This window comes from Procambarus clarkii, chromosome 74, assembly GCF_040958095.1.
Source record: "Procambarus clarkii isolate CNS0578487 chromosome 74, FALCON_Pclarkii_2.0, whole genome shotgun sequence".
NCBI classification, from domain to species: domain Eukaryota; kingdom Metazoa; phylum Arthropoda; class Malacostraca; order Decapoda; family Cambaridae; genus Procambarus; species Procambarus clarkii.
In genome coordinates this window covers 5,270,361-5,284,606 of record NC_091223.1, presented here as the reverse complement: position 1 = coordinate 5,284,606, position 14,246 = coordinate 5,270,361, and the positions used below count along the sequence as shown (strand labels likewise).

Sequence of the window (14,246 nt, the reverse complement as noted above, 5' to 3'; positions counted from 1 at the left end):
GGTGAGGGAGTGGGAGGCAGGTACTGTGGACACTGGGGTGAGGGAGTGAGAGGTAGGTACAGTGGACACTGGGGTGAGGGAGTGGGAGGCAGGTACAGTGGTCACTGGGGTGAGGGAGTGGGAGGCAGGTACAGTGGACACTGGGGTGAGGGAGTGGGAGGCAGGTACAGTGGACACTGGGGTGAGGGAGTGGGAGGCAGGTACAGTGGACACTGGGGTGAGGGAGTGGGAGGCAGGTACAGCGAACAGTGGGGTGAGGGAGTGGGAGGCAGGTACAGCGAACACTGGGGTGAGGGAGTGGGAGGCAGGTACAGCGAACACTGGGGTGGTTAGTCCTCTTCAGTAGACACTTGGGGGGGGGGGTGTGGGAGCCACTACAGTGGACACGGGTAAGGGGACGGGAGGCCAGTTCAGCTGCACCCGTCACTAAGGACAGGCAGCTCACTGTTCTCTGCTCTATGAAACTTGCTTATACCGAGTGATGATATAATTATTCAATATTATTTTGTTAACATTGACCAGTGTGTTACTGCATTAATTTAATGTTTATTTAAGTGATGGTGGAATTAAGAAAATCATATTAGGCACTACTGTAGATAACTATTGAGTTGAAAATACGTGCGCAGGTTGCCTGCAGTAAACTAACCCATTGTGTTGAACATACGCAGACGCAGACGCTCTCGTTACTAGTTCGAAGTGACATTAAGGACACGAAGATGTTAGTGTAGTTTTAAGAAGAAATTAAAGTTATGGTAGGGATAAAATATACTTAAAATAAGGTTGACAGTTGGAATTATTTTGTATATAATCTTAAAAATGTTTGAAGAAAATTTTACGTTTTTAATAAGAAATGAACAAGCTTCAAAAATTGTAGTTTTATAACCAAAAAAATATTAGGTAAAACTGCTCTCCCACAAATGAACAGACTGCTTATAAAGTTAATTTTTGCAATCATTCTTAGAACCTATATATATACCTCTACTATAAGAGAAAATATGTTAGAGTTTTGTCTGTACTTGGTGCTTGTGGGGGTTGAACTCTGGCTCTTTGTTCGGTCTGTTTGCCTATCCAAAGTTGTTTTTGTTGGATCTATGTGCTGGGGCTTCAGGGGCAACCCACTGATTTGAGTATTCAGTAAAATCAGGATCGTGTATCTCTGCTGAATCACTAAGAGGTTTTAGAAGGATATCTCATATAAAGTCGCTTGATACACGGGGTGAGGAAATGAAGGCTGGTAGAGCAATCTGAGAGGCTGTGCTGACACTAAGACTATAGTCTTAAAGGGAGGGTAGCTTGCTCCCATTGAGAGTAGTCCAATGGGAGGTTCAGGACTTTTTCCAGCGTAGACTTCAGAAGGGTGTCATACTTGTTTATTTAGGGCTGCTGTAGGATGGAGAACACCTCAGTAAGTAAGTGAACTTAGGGAAGGATAGGCATCTTGCGAGGAGGAGAGCATCATGAGGATCAGTCTTTTCACTCCTGTCCAACATCATCCTTAGGTGAGTGATTTTTGCATCCAGGACCTCCTCAGTTGCTTGCGGGCCAATGGGGGCCTCCAGGAGGATGCAGTCATGGGACACAGAAAGAAAACTATAAGAAGACACTTGGACCGATGGTATAATCCTGAACCTAGAACAGAAACCACAATACCTCCGATAAAATTATATTACAAATCAACCATGCACAGTGAACATAAAAAAAAGAGGAAAGAATAATGAAAGAAATAATCCGTAAAGAAGTAAAAAGCATTACTCCTAACCAAAACATAGACCTGATAATATTCTACAAAACCAAGAAGACTTCCGAACTCCTTATCAAAAACAGCCCGAAGCCGACGGAGAACCCTCTACAGCAGTCAAGCATTGTATACATGAACACTTGCCCCCACGAAGGATGTAACCTTCAATCTAAGTACATAGGTATGACGTCGACCAAGCTGACGAGGCGTTTGATATGTCATCTTCGATCTGGTGCCCCTAGGAATCACATGGGACATGTCCATGACATCACCCTAACAAGAGAAATGTTGAACAAAAATACTTGTATAATAGACAAAACCCAAGATGCAAGAAGATTACAAATTCTTGAACCAAAATATACTAATATATATATATATATATATATATATATATATATATATATATCATTTGTCAGAAAATGCTCACCGAATTGATTGGGAGATGGCTTTAATAACGAATTTAAATTCACTTTTAACAGGAACATAATTGAATCTGCTTTAATACACATTACAAATAAATGTAATTTGAACATTAGCAGTGGTTTATATAACTTAAATCTATTTTTGATAGATCAATTAAAGGTGATTTGAGTAGGATCATTGATACACATTTGTCTCATTAATTCATTGTAAATATTTACTATCGTATGAAATTGTCATCCATGTGTGTGGGCCTGTGGATGGGTATAAATAGGAACTGCCTCGCATGGGCCAATAGGCCTTCTGCAGTTCTTATGCGGCTCTTATTTGTATCCACCTAATTCCCATTCATTTTTCAGTGTACCTCACCTCTCTCTCCTGCATATATATTTGTCCAATACTTGACTTGTAAATAATTCTTTCCTTCTGAAGATGTATTAATATACGAAAGTACTTAAGGATATTCCTGTTTCAATTCTTCCTCCGTGGTATATATATGACTAGTCGGCATACATTACAACCTCGATATGACACTGATGATTAAGACATAGTTCAGTAATATTGGGTAATAATATGGTTGATTGTTAATATACAGGTGAGCGTTGATACCGTTGATGATGTTGGAGAGTGTTGTGGTAATAGTGACTCTGGTGCAAGGTCTGGCGGGCCTCGACAATCATGGTGACCGCTCGCAGGAAGAAAACTATCAGCGAGAAGTTCAGGAACTTCCTGCTGGCACAATTAATCGTGCGCTGATCCTCCAGGAGGCGACGAATATTAGTGTTCTCGCACACAAATCACTATCACAGACAGGTGGTTTAGCACCAAATATTCCTTCAAAAGTCGCTTATGATAGCCCACCTGGTCGAGGTGTATACTATAATGATGTAGTCCTAAATAAAGAAGCAGAAAACAGTCTGAATTATTTGCAACATTCTCATAAGCAAAGGAGCAATAAATCTGAAGCTGCCGAAGTGGTAGAAACAGTTGTAGGGACATCTGAGGCTCGGGAGCCAGCTCTGGACAACACGGTGCTGCGTCGGGAGGGTGAGGCTCGGGAGCCAGCTCTGGACAACACGGTGCTGCGTCGGGAGGGTGAGGCTCCGGAGCCAGCTCTGGACAACACTGTGTTGCGTCGGGAGGGTGAGGCTCCGGAGCCAGCTCTGGACAACACGGTGTTGCGTCGGGAGGGTGAGGCTCCGGAGCCAGCTCTGGACAACACGGTGTTGCGTCGGGAGGGTGAGGCTCGGGAGCCAGCTCTGGACAACACGGTGTTGCGTCGGGAGGGTGAGGCTCGGGAGCCAGCTCTGGACAACACGGTGTTGCGTCGGGAGGGTGAGGCTCGGGAGCCAGCTCTGGACAACACGGTGTTGCGTCGGGAGGGTGAGGCTCGGGAGCCAGCTCTGGACAACAAGGTGCTGCACTCGGGGGTTGAAGGAAGAGCAAGTGGAAGCTTCCCTCACGTCAAGGTCGCTATTGACGGCAGGTTCGCCAGGGACCACTTCCACCACTTCTGGCGTAGCACGGGACTCTGGTAAGTTATTTATTGTATTATTTACAATTGTTTTTAGCGGTGTTAGAATCAATAAGAAAATATTAACCAGATATATATGTGAAACTAGGGTACTGAATGCTGTCATTAGTTTTTATTTATTGACTGTTACTATGACAACAGTATTTGTACATCTTTCAAACTCGGTGACTTATTCCTGACAAGTTTAATATAAAGTTAAAATATCTGTTATGTTGACAGTTGTATCGGCAGGATATAATTTAAACTAGAAATAAGATAAAGGATGTAATTTGTATTTTTTGTACACACAGTGAATGAGGTCTGGCATGGACACAGTGTCTTTACCTTTAGCTTTACAGTGTAACAGCTTTAATCTTCGTTGCAAAGTATTCAGGGGTAAGGCGTTAAGTGGTTTTCTTGGATTTAATGTTTTTCTAATTTTATGAAATTCTAACTGTGAATGTCTCTCCCAAGAGTCTGTGGCTGAGAATTCCTTAAATTTTTTACTCCTCATATTTACTCCCTTGGATTTCTTGGACACATATTTCACTGCATTGGACACTGTCTAGTATAATTACTGGGCTGAATATTATTCTCAAATACGTATTTATCGTTCAAGTAACTAAGAGGATGACCAGAGATATGACGTATAGAATAAGACAGCTGGAAATCATACATCTGAAGGGAACTGGATATTTCATACATAATTATTTATTGTTATATAAGGCTTATGCATAACTTGGTTAAGTTTCTCGAAGACTAACCCGTTCACTTTAATAGTACATCGCATTTTGACGCATAGTTTCCTTAAGACTAAGAACTGGTGTACTGAAAATGGTAGCGGGAACGCTCGGGAGAACGGGCCGAGAAGACACCGCCTGGGGAGGGGGGGTCTCAGACACTACCTGGCTGCTCGTAGACAATTCCCAGACGATTGTGAGATTTTTTTCTTTGACAATTATCAAAAGAATTAATTCCTACTGATGTCACGTTAATCGTAACTACCTCGCAAGAGAGGCAGACCTTAAACAGCAAGAGCTGCCAATGGCAGATATTTAATCTTAAAGCCTAAGATCATAGGACCGCGGGAGCAAACCGCCAGGCGAAACCACCCGGGTAACACCTGTCACTTAGGTCGCTGGCTCCACCTAGTTGACAACTAATAAAGGGTAGCCGACGGATTCTCACTTCTTATTTATAGAAGTGTGGTGCTGTGCAATGGACTCGAGCTTTAGATACAGACTTGATATGAACATAAGCAGGCAAAGCGTTGCAGAACATGACATGTGGGACAGTAATATTGGAAGGTTTGACGTAAACGATCGTTTTCTATAACAAACAATTTATTCACAAAAAAACTAGAACTACCACAACAAAGAGTTTACGTTACTTTACTGTCACTCCAGTGGCACATTCAAGAACAGCTAATCAACAGCCTGATGGACCCACGGTATCCTTATCCCGTCGTCGCTGACTGACTAATGACACTAACTGAACAAAGTAGTGCCCACTGGTGGGCACTACTTTGTGCCCACCAGTTACAAATAATAATTACACCAAATAATTACATCAACTTGAAAGTCAAACATTCGGTGAGTAGTTCCCAATTAATTACTGAAAACAACAGCCTATTAATTCAGACGAGTATTGACAAAGCCTACTGTCTCTCAACTGACAGTTCACTTCCGGTCATACGACAAAATTACCTTAACGAGGGTAGACTACTGTACCACACACAAGGTTACAACACACTGTGTAAACAACAACATCAACACCTGGTGAATTCACAAGGTGGCGGTTACTAATTCTCTTTAATTAGCTACGAATGCTTAATCACTCTGTCCGCAGACAGATCTGATCAGTCCAACGAATTACAGCGCAATTGACTCCGATCATAAAAGACCGGTCAACCCCTTACGTTAATCAATCAATTAACGACAGTTCGTTAAATCGTTAACACTACGTTAGTCTTCGCTTGACAATTCCTCCACTGCGTGAACTTCACTGTGACTGTTGCCGTTACACGACTCTACGTTAATCACAACGAAGTTCAACAACACAACAATGACCTCGTTAAGTAAATCGTGACTCCCGGTGACGTTAAATGACTTCAATTCTCACGGAATCCTTCACAGTACACAACGCCTTCCACCAAGGACACAACCAGTCTACAGTTTACACATGGTACATCACAGTACATCCTTGCCACTCACGGCAAAACTTGTAAATGACGTCCCAAGTAAATTATCTTCCCCAATAGTTCACAACTTTAATACAACACAACAGTAAAATAAGCGCTGGCCAATATAATTAAATAATTATTTATAACCTAGGGAAACCTCCCTGTTACCACTTTCACTGCTGAAAAAGGGAATCAAATTACAGTAGAATTACATACACGGCACATTTTATATATATATATATATATATATATATATATATATATATATATATATATATATATATATATATATATATATATATTTTTTTTTTTATTTATTTTTACATGCAAGCATGCTTATAAGTACAATAAAAGTAAACAATAACATAGAACAGACCAAAATAACAAAGCACAAACGTGCAAAAACATAAAGGAACAAATGTACTAAACACAAAAACGCCGACCGGAAGGGCCGACCACAAAACAACAATAATTACAAACAAATCACAACAAGCAATTTAAAACACAGTGGAATACAATGCCGAAATAACACACCAAAATATGAAATATTCAGAACAAGGCTACCAGCACCAGAAAAACACTCGGAGAGGCACCAACACAAAACGAAATATTTATAATAATAATAACAATAATAATAACAGTAACACTAATAATAAAAATAACAACTAGAAAGGAACAAATATACAACAAACAAAGAAAAGCACAATGGCAAAACTCGACAAAAAGCATAAACCCAGACCGGGTCACGCCAACAGCCTGAAGGGCATTTAACACGACACAAACAAGCGCACAAGCAGCAACATAAAAAAAACATAGAACCACAAAGCATAACATAAGCGCACGACATCCACAACCAGACACACACCAATCAAACCCCCGACCGCACAGGAACCGGACACACACACAAGCCACACCAACCCATAACCACAAACCGGAGCACGCAGGAACCGGGAAACAAACCTGCCCCACCCCACACACACACACACCCGACCCGCACCCCACAACCATGCACCACAATACACAAAGGAATCATGAGTGAGGAATACATATCTCAAAGACAGGAATATATTTATCAGGGAACGAATCCCAAGGATACCGTCGCTTATAGGCCTCTCAAATCAAATACTCCAAGTTGGTGGGGGGACGATCCCCCTGCCGCCGTGGGCCCAGCATAAACTCGGGAACCTCCAGATCAGGTGGAAACGGCCACTCCTGAAGCTCACCGACGCATGTCGCATAACGAGGCTGGGGAGCGCAAGCCACGTCCTTCGAGGTAGCAGATGACACCGACGAAGCGTACGAGGGCTGTCGGGACGGCCGCGTCGCCGTACGCACAGGAGCAAGGGACAAGCAACGAGATGGTAACGTCCCCACCGAGACCGCAGGAGACACTGAAGAGATGGCCGGAGACGGAAGAGGCGTCGAGACCGCAGTCGATGAAACGGGGACCGAGGAAGGGGTTACAGAACCCCCAGAGCGAGCAGTCTTTTTCAACACCATCACCAGGCCACCTCGCTCACCGCGAACCTCAGCAGGGGGAACCACCCCCCACGAAGAACCGGAGCCATCCGAGGCAGGCGACGCACCCGAAGCAGGAACCGCAGACACCAAATCTGAAGTGGAGGCCGAAACACCGGCACTGGCACCCTCAGGCAAATGCACCTCCGCCACCACCATAGTCTGCAACGCAACTGGAGCCACCCCTCCGTCGCCGGCAGATCCACAAGCGTCGAAATCGCCAACGTCAGCCCAAGCTGAAGACGAAAGCCGGGAACGCTTAGGCTCTGGCCGCACATCATCAGACCCAAAGGCCGACTCAGAGACACGCGCAACACAAGCCGGGCGAACCGACGCACGTCGCAGAACGGCAGCATCCTCAACCACATGGGGCACCAGGCCAGGCACAGGAGGAAGCGCCGGATCCACCTCATCACCCAGTAAAGCCGGAACAGCCGGCAAGGGAGCAGGGACAGGGTCAGACGCAGCAGAGGACGAACTGGAGGACGGGGGAATCGAGCAGCAGGCAGTCTGAAGAACCCCAGGGACACTAGTCGGAGCAGGACGAGCACCCTGCGACGCCACAACCTCTTGAGGAGAGGCGACAACAACAGGGGGCGCACCAGGCGGCGCTACAGGCTACACAGGGGGCACATCAGCGGCTGAAGAGACGTCCACATCCACTGAATCCTCCTCCACAGGAAGCGGTGGAAAATCCTCCTCACTGAAGAGGTTCACGGGTGCAATGGCAGGCGCAGAACAGTCAGCAGCCTGATGGCCCAAGAGGCCACAACAATAACACGTCCGAGGCTGGCGGGCATAAAACACCCGAACGTTGTAGCCCATAAGCCGCACAGAGAACGAATATCTTCCCGGAGCCTCATGCCCAGGGTGCGAATGTTAGTCCTCACACCCTTAAGTGGACTGGAAGACACCATGTTTACCCGCACACTAACCACTGTGCCATACCGGCCTAAGTACCGCCGTAGCAGACTCTCTGAAAACTCCAACGGAGCCCCATGCACACTGACGTACGTGAGGGCACCACTCTGATCAGATAGTGACAGTGCCCGCACCATCTGGCAGGGGCAATCTCCGCCCCTCGTAACGAAGGAGAAAGTTGCAATATGCCAATTCCTCGGTAAACTTCAATATCGCTCGACGAGCCGTCACCAGCTCGACACTATAAATGTTGATCACAGGGACATGAAGCAAACCACACACCAGCGCTATCTCTGGGTACCCAGCCCGGCCGGAAAATTCGAGGCCCACAGACTGAGCCCGCAGTATAGGGGGGAGGGGTACCCCCATCGCGAACTCCACGTCAGCACAGGCAGGCAGAGACACACCCGCCCTCAACCGGCCAAATTGGTAAACAAACACCAACAGCCGGAGCGCCGATTCAACACGTCCGTCCCCTACTGAAGCGAGGGCTAGACTCCTTTGTGTCCTCACACACGTCAACCTCACAGTTGGGCTCCACCTCAACTTGATGACGTCAAACAGGGTAAAGTCACACGTCTCCAATTCCCATTCACCTCACCAGGTGGTCGACAGGGACAGAGGACAGACGGAACACTGGGTGCGAACCCAGCTTCAGAGTATTATTACCCAAAACGGAAACAGTGTACTTACATCAATCTCGCTGGCCCGCCATACACACATACATACATACAAGTCAACCTCAATCCCACTCTGCTGCTGCTGCTGGATGATGAAGTAGGTGTCCTCACTTCGTACATGTGATAGGTTGGAACACGGGGTCCTAGACCACGGGGATAGCTCCACACACAGACCAGGTGGCGCGGACACGCCGGCTTAAGGCAGCCAGGAGTGCGCACACAGCAGATCACATACAGACACAGCTGGAATGCGGTACCACGCCCATCCACTTGACACGGTACCATAGGATATGACGGTACACGGTGTTACACGGTACACGAGACTGTCCTTCACTGTTCACTGCTAATTCCTCAGAATTTTGAATTTAAGGTTTCCCTCAACGCTGAAACCTCTCAATACCCTAGCTGCAGTTCCTGGAAGCATAGGTACAAATAGATGACGAATGACACTACGCACGGCACCTGGAAAGACAGCACGACGATGAGCGTGACTTTAGTAACATTGCATGTGGTATTTCCCGGTGCTTGGCCTTAGCACGAGAAAGTACGTCCTTCTCTAGCAACGTTCCTGATAAAAATAATTATTGGCGCCAAAACGGCTCCGGGATATTAGTATGGAGATTCAGAGATGAAATTCTCACCGCATCCACGGTTCCTGCCCACCATCTGAGGAGCTGGAGAAACTCTACAACCTGTGACAAGTAACCTTAGTACATGTAGTACCCTGCATGTAACCAATGCTCAATTGTCATTTTTTTTTTGTTATGCACCCCCATACCCATCTCGTGGGCGGTGGTGTAAAGGGTTACAGAGGCACATAATCGGTTCAGGAACTGAAACCCCCTAGTTCGTTTAACTAGGTAGGGTTGGTTAGGTTCGGTCATATATCTACGTTAATTTTAACTCTAATAAAAAAAATTGACCTCATACATAATGAAATGGGTGGCTTTATCATTTCATAAGAAAAAATTAGAGAAAATTTATATATATATAAATATATATATATATATATATATATATATATATATATATATATATATATATATATATATAAATATATATGTATATATATATGTATATATATATATATATATATATATATATATATGTATATATATATATATATATATATATATATATATATATATATATATATATATATATATATATATATATATATACATATATAAATATATATGTATATATATATATATATATATACATATATAAATATATATGTATATATATATGTATATATATATATATATATATATATATATATATATGTCGTACCTAATAGCCAGAACGCACTTCTCAGCCTACTATTCAAGGCCCGATTTGCCTAATAAGCCAAGTTTTCATGAATTAATGTTTTTTCGTCTACCTAACCTACCTAACCTAACCTAACCTAGCTTTTTTTGGCTACCTAACCTAACCTTACCAATAAATATAGGTTAGGTTAGGTAGGGTTGGTTAGGTTCGGTCATATATCTACGTTAATTTTAACTCCAATAAAAAAAATTGACCTCATACATAGAGAAAAGGGGTTGCTTTATCATTTCATAAGAAAAAAATTATAGTAAATATATTAATTCAGGAAAACTTGGCTTATTAGGCAAATCGGGCCTTGAATAGTAGGCTGAGAAGTGAGTTCTGGCTACTAGGTACGACATATATATATATATATATATATATATATATATATATATATATATATATATATATATATATATAACATATATATATATACATATATATATATACATATATATATATATATATATATATATATATATATATATATATATATATATATACATATATATATATATATGTATATATATATATGTGTATATATATGTGTATATATATATGTATATATATATGTATATATATATGTATATATATAAATATATATATATATATATATATATATATATGTATATATATATATGTATATATATATATGTATATATATATATGTATATATATATATGTTATATATATATGTATATACATATATATATATATATATATATATATATATATATATATATATATATATATAATATATATATGTGTGTGTGTGTGTGTGTACTCACCTAGTTGTGTTTGCGGGGGTTGAGCTGTTACGGCCCTCTTGGGTCGCAACTGGGTTCTTTCTCTGATGTTAGTAGAGTCTGGGTATCCGGCCCCAAGCTAGTAGTGGCTTTCAAGGGTTGCGTTCTGTAACGCAAGTAAATTAAAGGGGAAGGGATAAAACTGCACTTAAACTTAAATATATAATTATTCCATCACCATAAATAAACATATAACCAGTCACAAGCAGGGTTGCTATTACTACACTTATTTACAATAACTTCTTCGATGACACAGGATGCTCTGCTAAACGGTGCTCAAGACGAGTAGCCCTGGTTTTCTTCTTGTGGCCTCTCGACCAATCCTTAGATTCTCTTAGCGAGTCTACCCCGGCCACAGGCCAGCCAAATCACCGTCCCACTGGGTGCACCGTCGTGGAGGCCGTCAACCACAAATCCAGCCTGTAGCTGGCAGGTTCCAATCAGCAACGCTGGTTAGGCCACTCCACGACCGATACTAGGGTTGCGGGCCCTAGGCAGGAGCCTCGTGTGATTCCACAGATCACTCTCCTCACCACAACACCCCAGTGGCTAGTCTTCTCCACCAGTCAGCCCCGGGTACGACAATTCCTCAACTGCCACGTTACAGGCAGGCTAACACAACAGTGTTCATCCAGGGGGTGACTCACAGCTTCAGCAGCAAATGCGTGGAGGTTCTACTGCTGCCTTGGGTAGACTGACCATCGTCCAATCCTGCAGTCCCAGGTCGACTCTGTAATCAGACACGTCATCAGTACTGGTTACACTCTAGGGCACCTCACTTATTTGCTTAGACACAAACGCCCACCTATCCACTCCATAGATGGCGTTGCTGTCTAAGCGTCACCTCACCAGAGGTCAGCAGCGGCTGTGTTATGAGCTGATCAGGACGGGAAACCAGCCCCCGTGGCTGGTATATCTCGTCCTCACTAGATGGCGTCGTCCATTTGGAGGGGGTTTCGGGAGCTGACCCACAGATGGCGCGGTTGTCACTGCTCCATGCTCGGACGCTGGGCTTGGGTCCGTAACACCTCCCCACCAAAAAGAATTTGGTTTGGGGTTCTATAAAGAAAAACACAAACCAAATTAGTACGCGGATACAACTCCAAATGGACTCACATACACTATAAACTGGAGTGGCGAGGCTGTCTTGTCCACAGAACTGTCCTAAGGAGAAACCCTGGCACGAAGGGAACTTGAAGATGGAAGGCGATGACCTGCCTGATGTAACCGTCCACACCTCCACTGCCATGTCAAGCAGGGGCATAATCTCACATCTCTCGTGTCTCGAGTAAGGATCGGTATAGACTCGATCTCGGGCGACTCGACACCTCCCTGTGTCGTGACACCGTTGATGGCGGGTTACAGACGGCATTTCTAGTACCGGGAACGGGAACGTGGAATACAGGGGTCTGATAATTTAGAGTGACAGCGACAGTGGGTAAGACCGTACTTACAGCATATACCTCCATTAGGCCCACACCTAGTCCCAACAGGGCTGCTCGTACATCAAGGATGGCATTCGCTCTGCCACCGTCAGGTCGACCAACGTTCCGTATAAAGCTGCATCCCAGCTCAGCAATCACACGGGGGGGTGTCAACCTGTCGGAAACAGTCACTCATAATATCACATCTCGTACCTCCTGTATCTACCATCACCTTCCAGGTCCCTTCTTTGACTGCAACACTCACAGTGCACGTCTCCAATCCCTGGGATCTCTTCGCGATGTTCAAGGGAGCCATCATCTGTCGGGTCGTCCACCGGTCCTTACCGAGAACACACACGAGAACAAAACAAAATACTGCTAAGAAACATATGGCCAACCGAGGGATAAGCTTCCTGAGCCTGTAATGTCCATAGCCGGCTACATCCATTAGCCTGGTTTGGACCAAAGAGGGCACTAAAACCTTCGCACATACCTCACATACCTCCGACGTCTGGGGAATCTCTGGCCGGTTCAATGAACGCTGTACCTTGCCATACCGCAAGTACTCATCCGCCTTTGCTCCAGACTCGTTGGTATCCGTGGGTGCTTGCACACGAGACCTCTCTTCATGCTCAGTTGCCTCTGCCATCGTAACCTCATGTTCCTTATTGGGAAAAGAATCAGGAGACTCTGCTAGGATGTTGTCAATCTGTAGGTGAGAGGAAGGATTAAACATATTTAATTCTGGGTCTGTCTGTACCTGGATATTACCAATGCCTGCCGTTACCTCGGACCTTGCTGTTCCGGCTGACTCGTCCACAATCTTGGGATGATTGTTGCTCCAATCTGTCACCAAGTCGTTGGCTAGTACCAAGTCAATCCCAGCTATAGGGAGGGTATCGACTACTGCCAACGTACATGTGCCGCTGAAGTAAGGCGAGTCGAGATGTACCGGCACTAAGGGGGCGATGTACTGCGTCCTAGGAAACCCAACCAGGATAACCTTTTGTCTCCCTTCCACACTCACTTCCTCGGGTAACGAGTTTTTCACGATCAGGGACTGGGCTGCTCCACTATCTCTGAGCACTACAACTGATCTACCAGTATGATCACTCGTTACATACCCGCTTGAAGTGTGAGGGGAAAACAATCTTGGTTCTTCCTGTGTAGTCGTAGACTGGCTTCCTGCTGGTAGTGTCACACAGCTCATCAACATGACCTCCTTACGTGCGCTGCTACCTCTTCTGCCTCGGCACATAGCAGCTACATGCCCTTTCTGCCCATAAGTCCAGCACACCATATTCCTCCTCGGACTCCGGTGTTTCGGGCTGCTAGGACTAGTCCTTCGAGGGCTACTTGGGGGCGTCTTCTTAGCGCTTTGTGGGACGGGCCTCTCCTCTTCCTGATGAGGTTTGTCAAACCGGCGTGGGTAATTCCTCTGGACATACTTAGCAGAAGGGCTATGCGTTAGGATGTACTCTTCAGCCATGGTGGCTGCCGCACTCAAGGTCTCCACCTGCTGCTCTTCTAAGTATGTCTTCAGGTCTCCAGACAGACAGTCTTTGAAGTCCTCTAACAGTATGAGCTGCTCGAGGTCTTCTTTGGTCTCCACCTTCCGAGAGGCACACCACTCCTGGAAAAGCCGCTCCTTGATGGTGGCGAATTCGGTGAAAGTGTGCTCTGAGGTCTTTTTCAGGTTCCTGAACTTCTGCCTGTAAGCCTCAGGTACC

General features: G+C 44.6%; 1 protein-coding gene across 3 annotated transcripts in view; it reads left to right on the top strand.

Annotated features, from left to right (window-relative positions):
• The first annotated feature begins 407 nt into the window (after positions 1–407).
• LOC123750857 (alpha-L-iduronidase) overlaps positions 408–14,246 on the top strand; it is a 541,648-nt gene continuing 527,809 nt past the window's right edge. For 2 of the 3 annotated variants that reach the window (XM_069312906.1, XM_069312904.1), the window contains exons 1-2: positions 420–478; positions 2,754–3,692. In XM_069312906.1, the coding sequence (XP_069169007.1) occupies positions 2,773–3,692 (920 nt within the window). In that variant the 5' untranslated portion in view covers positions 420–478; positions 2,754–2,772. Of the gene's footprint in view, positions 479–2,753; positions 3,693–14,246 lie in introns of all 3 variants that reach the window. The other variant, XM_069312905.1, reaches the window with a different exon arrangement.